At 36.4% G+C, this 8,608-nt stretch overlaps 1 protein-coding gene across 2 annotated transcripts; it reads left to right on the top strand.

The window, feature by feature from the left end:
* Nucleotides 1-256: 256 nt before the first annotated feature.
* LOC112841729 (uncharacterized) lies at nucleotides 257-8,608 on the top strand. Of its 2 annotated transcripts, XM_025898925.1 has the most exons (14): nucleotides 258-427; nucleotides 538-606; nucleotides 1,161-1,282; nucleotides 1,414-1,474; nucleotides 1,629-1,781; nucleotides 2,480-2,536; nucleotides 2,649-2,723; nucleotides 4,157-4,225; nucleotides 4,530-4,651; nucleotides 4,758-4,818; nucleotides 4,972-5,124; nucleotides 6,429-6,488; nucleotides 7,057-7,248; nucleotides 7,528-8,608. In XM_025898925.1, exons 2-14 carry the CDS (start codon nucleotides 546-548, stop codon nucleotides 7,806-7,808), a joined length of 1,467 nt encoding a protein of 488 aa, XP_025754710.1. In that variant the 5' UTR covers nucleotides 258-427; nucleotides 538-545; the 3' UTR covers nucleotides 7,809-8,608. The 2 variants fall into 2 exon arrangements, with proteins under 2 accessions (XP_025754711.1, XP_025754710.1); XM_025898926.1 differs by lacking the exon at nucleotides 7,528-8,608 and having other exon boundaries at nucleotides 257-427; nucleotides 6,433-6,488; nucleotides 7,057-7,192.

The raw sequence follows: 8,608 nt of genomic DNA, 5'->3' as shown, positions 1-8,608 counted from the left end.
GTGACATGGTGTTGGTCGTTGTGCTAAAACCTTTATGTAAAAATTATGTGCATCTTTAACAAAGTGAGCATGTCTTTGGATATTTTAGGACCAAGACTTTTCTTTGGCAGTCATAGTGGGCGGGGCTGCTCATGAACTCCAATAACACTGAACATTGAAACACTGTTGAACCATGTGTGAAATAAATAAAGAAATGAAATGAAATAACCAATGGTTGCTTAAAGCCCCTGTGACGTCACAGCATACCAAACAGTTTAGTCAGTCTACTTTCACTTTTCCTTTGACCGTAAACGGTGGGCGTTTTTGTGATCAAGCGAGAATAGACTGAGAATACGATCAAAAATATCTACATCTAACAGTATTTTGGGTTTTTTTTTCCATCCCAGCGTCTTTTCTTTTGCTCCTGTAGGCTCAGCTTGCACAGCAGGTCTGTTTCCACGTTGTTTAGATGTCATGTCGTTCCAAAAGCAGAACGGAAACAGGAACTATACAGTATGAGAAATGTCCAACATCCGTATTCTCTGATTTTTTCTGCAGGTGAAATCATGGATGATTTGCTTAAGGAAATAAGAAGCAAGAATGAAGCAGCAGCATCTGTACTGGAAAGTAAGAGCCAGTGTTTTGAGAATATTTATACTACACTATTAGAGTAAATAAGATGTAAATATTTTTATACATAGTGTTGAGTATTGCAGCATCGACAGCGATCAACTCGAAGGAAAATGACGACGGAGGCAAAAATGTCCTTAATATTTTGGGAACTTTATTCCACATCAACACGCCGCAAAACTTTCCTCATGGGTGCCATTTTTTGTTGTGGTATAGTTTTTCTTCTTAGGGGCGTGATGACGCAGCATACGTGCCCTTACAATGAAACAGTGCCTCCTTGTGGTGACAACTAAAATACTCTCTCTCTGTTAAACAACAGTAACCATAATGCAGCTAAACACACTGTACAACATGAGTACACACAATGATTATCTTAACACATAGTTACAGTAAGTAGGCTCCATTGTTGCAACAAATGAGTATAGGTGTCAGAAACACGTGGACTACCATTTATGCAAGAAAAAAACCAACAGAACCACAAATTGAAATATAATGATCTGAATTTGTATAATCAGGAGACTACGTCATCAATAACAGATCTGCTCTTTCAGACGCAGGTTTGAGAGCTGACTCAGATCTCCGGTCACTGACTTTACAAGAACTGGGTGAGCTGTTGCCTGGAGCTGAAAATTTCAAACTGAGAAGGGAAATCTTTGATATAATACAGACGCAGGTAAGCAAGCAAGCTGTGTATAACTGAGAGGAGAGAGATTCAGAATGACATGTGTAACACAAATAGAAAGTTAGAAGTGTACAATAAACATGTTTTAATCAGGGCTTTTTGTTTGCTTTTCTTTGTTTCAGAAACCAATTGGTGAGCTCATAAAAGAATTCAAGAACTTCATCCCACATGAATCTCTCGGCAGTAAGTACAGGCCTGCTAACATTGTTGGCTTTTCCATTTGATGGATTTGGATAAGCAGAAGAGAATGGATGAATGGATGGATTTAGGGTGTTTCCGTGCAGACTGAAAATATGATATGCAGATTCTTATATATAACCTTAAACTTTCCATCCAGCTACCTTAACGGAAAATGGAATCTTGGTCAACTACCTGAAAATGTTGAAGGAAATGAAGAACCAAATGCAAACGGTGCAGGATTTCCTTGATGCTCATATCCGTCTACTGGAAGACATCAGGAAATCTCAACCATCGCAGGACCAGGACAAAGGTTTTAATCCAGTTTTGGTTTTTTAGCCTAATATTAACGTGTCTTAAGTTCATGAGTGCAGATTCAAAGCTTTAACAGAGGGTAGCACACTTCAACTTAACATAAGTAAAGCTTTTTATATGATCCAGTCCATTTATGCTGAATATGCATAACCCATGTCTTCAATAGTGAATGGACACAATATATGACCACTGCTCAGCCGTGTTTGCTTTTACATTTATTTTTACATGAATCCACAGAATGGAAATAACAGATTCATGAAGTCTCAATTAACATGTCCATGTCATGGACAGATGAACAGCCATCCATTTTTTTTAGTCAGTAATTCAAATGCTGTTGGCTTTCTTTCAGTTGATTTTATGTATTTCTCACTTGTTTGAATTGTTCATAAAAACAGTAAACATTTAATCAGATTTATATTCCTGCCACAAAATCAGCTGGTATTAAGTTAGCTGTCTGCTTCAAGTGTTACATTTTGTACATGAATCACAAACATATGGAAAAGGTAAAGTCTGTCGAAATTCTGCTATGTTGCCATTCACAGGATAGATTTTCAGAAACCTCTTACATATAGTATATAACTATAGTATATGACTATATGGTAAAGTATTACTATAGTACAGTTAAGATGTTTACATTCATTCATAAGATTTCTTTTTAAATTTCTTGTAAATGTGTTATACCCTTGTTCTCAACAGGATCTTTGTCAAGTAGTGACAATAGCCAAACTGGTGACCCTCCACAAATACAACAAGGTAAATTTCACTTTCTTTTACTTTACACTCCAGTCACACACAGACACATGCATATGGAGCTATGTATGGCTATTATTAAATTTTAATGCTGTTTTACATGAATGTTTATTAGATACAAGTACCAGTAGTTCAATGCTGCCCCCACCCTCTACTACCTCCACTGGTGACCATCCACAGAAAAGAAAAGGTAAATTTAGCTCTTCACTGTTAGAATGTAAGGTTGAATTACTGACCAGCTGTTATGGTTTCCAACTCCAGCCAATATTCAATATTCACTTATTATATGTTAAAAAATCTCAAAAATCTAGGTCAATACACTCTTATACACAATATATTGCCAAAGGTATTCACTCACCCATCCAGATGATTGAATTCAGGTGTTCTAATCACTTCCATGGTCACAGGTGTATAAAATCAAGCACCCAGCCATGCAGACTGCTTCTACAGACATTTCTGAAAGAATAGTTCACTTTCAGGAGCTCTGTGAATTGGTATTGTGAAAAGACACCTGCTGTCTACCAAGTGCAGTCGTAAAATTTTCTCGCTGCTAAATATTCCACAGTCAACTCTTAGCAACATTATAACAAAGTGGAAATGATTGAGAATGACAGCAACTCAGCCACCAAGTGGTAGGCTATGTAAAATCATAGAGCGGGTTTAGCGGATGTTCATAGTTTGCAGAAAGTTGGCAACCTCTTCAGAGTAAATCACTACAGACTTCAGATTAGTTCAAGCACAGTGCATACAGAGCTTCATGGGATGGATTTCCATAGCCAAGCAGCTAGATCCAAGCTTTACTCCACTGAGTGCAATACTGTGAAGTTTGGTGGAGAGGGAGATTATGGTGTGGGTTTTTTTTTTTTTTGGTCCCTTAGTTCAACTGGCATTAACTCTTAATGCTTTAGCAAACCAAGACATTTTGGATAATTTCATTCTCCCAACTTTGTTGGAACAGTTTGGGGAGGGCCCCTTCTTGCTCCAACATGACTGCACACCAGTGCACAAGTCCATAAAGATGTGGATTAGCCAGTTTGGTGTGGAAGAACTTGACTGGCCTGCACAGAGTCCTGACTTCAACCCAACAGAACACCTTTGGGATGCATTAGAGAGGAGACTGTGAGCCAGGCCTTCTTGTCCAACATCAGCGTCTGACCTCACAAATTCGTTTAACTTAGTGTAAAAATGACATATACCTTTAACTCAGAATGCATGGATATTGGATATTTAGGACCCAGGCTTTTAGTGGTCATAGTGGGCGGGGCTGCTCATGTACTCCAATAACCAATGGTTGCTTAAAGCACCTGCCACATCATAGCATGACCAAAGAGTTTAGTCAGTCTAGTTTCACTTTTCTTTGACTGTAAAAGGTGGGCGTTTTTGTGATCAAGCTAGAATAGACTGACGATATGATCAAAAATATCTACATCTAACAGTATTGAGGGTTTTTTTTTTCCATCCTAGCATCTTCTCTTTTGCTCCTGCAGGCCCAGCTGGCGCAGCAGGTCTGTTTCCACGTTGTTTAGATGTCATGTCAATCCAACAGGAGAACAGAAAGAGGAACTATACAGTATGAGAAATGTCCAACATCTGTTTTCACTGATTTTTTCTTCTTTTCTGCAGGTGAAATCATGGATGTTTTGCTTAAGAAAATAAGAAGCAAGGATGGAAAAGCAGCCTCTGTACTGGAACGTAAGTGGCAGTGTTTTGAGAATATTTATTCTACACTATTAGAGTATATAAGATGTAAATATATACATAAATATATTACAGTATGTAGGCTCCACTGTTGCAACAAATGAGTATAGGTGTTAGAAACACCTGGACTACGGTTTACGCCGTAAAACTAACAAGAAAAAACTCAACAGAACCACAAACTGAATTATAATTCAATTCAATTTTATTTATACAGCGACAAATGACAACAACAAGCAATAATAACTTTAATTTGTATAATCAGGAGACTATTTGATCAATAACAGATCTGCTCTTTCAGAGGCAGGTTTGAGAGCTGACTCAGATCTCCAGTTACTGACTTTACAAGAGCTGGGTGAGCTGTTCCCTGGAGTTGAAAATATCAAATGGAGAAGGGAAATCTTTGCTATAATACAGACGCAGGTAAGTAAGCAAGCTGTGTATGGGAGAGAGATTCAGATGGACATGTGTAACACAAATAGAAAGTCAGATCTGGACAATAAACACTTGTGTTTGATTTTTGCTTCAGAAACCAATTGATGTGCTCATAGAAGAATTCAAGGACTTCATCCGACATGAATCTCTCAGGGGTAAGTACAGGCCTGCTAACATTGTTGGCTCTTGCATTTGTGGATTTGGATAAGTGGAAGAAAATAGATGGATGGATGGATTTACGGTGTTTCCGTGCAGACTGAAAATATGATATGCAGATTTTTATACATAACCTTAAACTTTCCATCCAGCTGCCTTAACGGAAAATGGAGTCTTGGTCGATTACCTGAAAATGTTGAAGGAAATGAAGACCCAAATGAAAACAGTGCAAGGTTTCCTTGATGCTCATATCAATCTACTGGAGGACTTGAGGAAATCTCAACCATCGCAGGACCAAGACAAAGGTTTAGTTCTTTATATTTAGCCTAACATTAAGGTGTTTTAAGTTCATGAGTGCAGATTCAAAGCTTTAACAGTGGGTAGCACACTTCAACTTACCGTAAGTATAAGGATTTATTCGATGTTTACTCTCTTCATTATTAACATGTATGTGAATTCACAGCTTATTAAATACATGATTAGGCTAAGGTGTTTTTATTTTTTCATATTTTTTCACGTCTTATTGTCTTCTTTAGAGAATGTAACTGGCTGAAGACATGCTGTTGTGGAAACGTCACATCTTAAAAAGATATTGCAAACTAAATGAGGCACCAAGAAGCATATAAGGGTTTTGCCCTCTCAGCTGAATTTTATGTGGCAAAGGCAACAACAACGTTGACTGAAATATACGTCAGACACCTACCTGCAGATTTTACCTACAGAATATATATAAAGCTTGTCATCTGCTCCAGTCCATTTCAGCTGTACATGCATAAGCCATGGGGCTCTGAATGGAGACAGAGTCCTGGGACAGAATATCTGTTCAGTCTTGTTTGCCTTTAAAACATTAATTTTTTACATGAATCCACAGAATGCAAATAACAGGGACATGAAGTCTCTTTAACATGTCATTCTGCCCATGGCAGGGCCAAATTAACAGGCATGACAAACCTTTTTTTTCCCTCAATAATTCAAATGCCTATTTATAAAATAAATATATTATTAGATTTAAAGCCTTAAAGAAATGATTGCATGCTTAAATCAAGAAAACAGTTGCAAAGATCAATCTGATTTGTGTTGCCACCACAAAATTAGCTGGTGTTAAGTTAGCGAGGTTCTTCAAACACAGGACTCAGAGACACGTGAAAAATGTAAAGCAGAGAATTGTTGCTGTCTAGTCAAAATTCTGCTATATTGCCAATCACACGATAGATTTTCTCTTCACCTTCAGTCATTTCACCATGCCTTTCACAAATACCTACAAACTCTTGTTGTGTTCTTTCTGAGGTCTTACACTGTTCTTACAGTTGCATAATGTTGCATGTGTTCAGACGGCCCCACATTTAGTTTCTTTTATTATGATTTTTACATATACTTATACGTTCATTTGTTTTTGTTTTTTTTAATTTGGAGTAAATGCATTATAACTGTGTATTTAACAGGTTCTCTGTTAAGCACCTCAGCTGCCTCTGGTCCAGTGAAGTTCCTTAGTAACCAAACTTCTAACTCTCCATAAAAAAATCTCACTTTTTAAAGTTTACGCTTCAATGACATACTTCTTCTTTTTTTTCTTTTTTTTATCTGTTTTGCTGTCTTATGTGACTGTCAGATAGGACACCTTCTGCACCCTCTATCACTTCCACTCATGGCCAGACAAAGAAAAGACAAGGTAAACTGGTATCGACACTCTTTTTATAAGTTGTATTACTTTGTTTTAAGGTTTTCGACTCTAGTTGGAATAGAATTAAATATTCACTTACTATGTGTGTAAAAAAAAAATCTAAAATCTAACTCAACCCACTCTTAGATATTAAGTAAGTAGAATCTTTATGCTGTGCTTCTCCTCTATAAATGAATGCTTTTAAAACTCAAAGAATTGTATTGAAAAATAAATCCTTAAAATTAGCCATGAACCCCTTATTTAATTTTAGTTGCATATTGTAAAATGTATATTTTCCTGAGTGCATATAGTGTTTCTAGAATGTTATAACATATTTATTTTACATTAGGGTAACCCAAAATGCTTAAAGATATTAATCTATTAAACTGAAGAATTTATAGAAAAAAATCCCACAAAGGGCTCTTATTTATGCTAGTAATTTTCAGAAAGTGTTAGCCAAAAATGGTTTTTTTGGGGGGGGGGGTTATGCTATTTTAATAAATTCCTACCGTATTCCGGTAAGTTTCATCTTTCTCTACTGTGTTGTTATCTTGCTCAATTATTTTTAAAACCACAGTGACGTACAAGATGGTGGTCAGCGGAGTAACCTTTGATGCCGATAAGCAGCTACTGGACAGAGTAACAACTTCAAGCGGGGATAGAATTTTGAAGTTGCTCAATGAGGACGATGGTGAGGTCATCATCGTCTTCTGTCCTGTTGTTTCACGTACGGGGACAGATGTTGAGGCAGCCATGGCCCAAGTCACAGGTAAGAAAAAGAATTTAATTGGTCATCCATGTTTCAGAGAAAAATGCTCAGTCAAGCTTTTAATGATTTACATTTTGGGGGTTGAGAATATGAACTTAAAGTACCTAATGATGATTTTAAAGTCAAACCGACAAATCCACATGAATGACGGCTAATATTTATGTGGTTAACGAAAATATGAGGCTTTATGATCCTTAATCTTATGTGGTTTGTGACGAGACCTCATTATTATTTATACTTAATCAGCTGTTTGTTTGTTTTTTGTTTTCTGTACTGCAGGTGATAAACCTGTCATACTGGTTGTGATGCATCACGCATATGAAGCCAGATCTGTATCCTCAGCGAAAACATGGAAGGATTCTTGTAAGGTCGTTTTGTGTGTTCATGTTTTCTACCATGAGAAGGTCCCTGGATTGCTGCCATGTCAGGAAAATAATGATGCCATCTCCAAGATACAAACAGAATTATTGAATTACGGTGTTGACATAACTGAAAGTACAAGTGGAGATAATCAGAGTTGGTTAAGTTTCCTGGTTTCAAAATTCACTGAAAAAAAATGAATCAATGAAAGTATAATGCCTGCAACTACAAGTAAAAGAAACTATAATAGCTTGTGTCAGCTTCAGCTTTAAGTGGAAGAAACAGTAAAAAACAAGTACAGTTTATCTTGATTTGTCTCCATCTGTACTGTCTGTGTGTTTATCATCAGTTCAAGTCTAAAAGAATGTGAAAACATGACATGACATATTAGTTTTTGTGTGGTTGTACACCAGTCAGGACTTTATCTAATACAACTGAAAAAAAAAAAACAACACACAAATAAAGTCAGGGTTTAAGATAAGATTGTCACGGTTCTGGGTCAGTTTTGACCCAGTATTTTTAGTTCTCATATTTTGGTTTATTTTTGAATGATGGATCGTTTTGTTTCCCTGGTGCCTTGTTGATCATTATTATTATTGTTGTTATTATTATTATTATTAGTAATCTATTTTCAGTGATTCTGGAATCCTGAACACGTCAAAACACCAGTGTAATGATAATCCACTATAGCCTGTTCTATGGAACAGCACTGGTTCAGCTAATATTTCTGTCTTTAGTTTCTATATTCTGTACAAAAACACCTGAAAGTAGATTAAGACTGTAATGCAAAGCCCACACTTGACAAGTATTCATAAACTATATAGATTCAAACACTTTAAAAAGATCATAGATGGAAATGGAAAAGATTTTATAAGTAGAAAACCAAATGATACATAAGTGATCATAATATCTGTGCTTTTTTAGTTCTGTTTCCCCCAAAGGGGGAAACTATATCATAACAAAGCAGAATAATTTAAATGTTCTCATTAACTTATTTTTT

Source organism: Oreochromis niloticus, linkage group LG15 (genome assembly GCF_001858045.2).
Source record: "Oreochromis niloticus isolate F11D_XX linkage group LG15, O_niloticus_UMD_NMBU, whole genome shotgun sequence".
Classification (NCBI taxonomy): domain Eukaryota; kingdom Metazoa; phylum Chordata; class Actinopteri; order Cichliformes; family Cichlidae; genus Oreochromis; species Oreochromis niloticus.
This window is presented reverse-complemented; position numbering and strand designations above follow the sequence as displayed.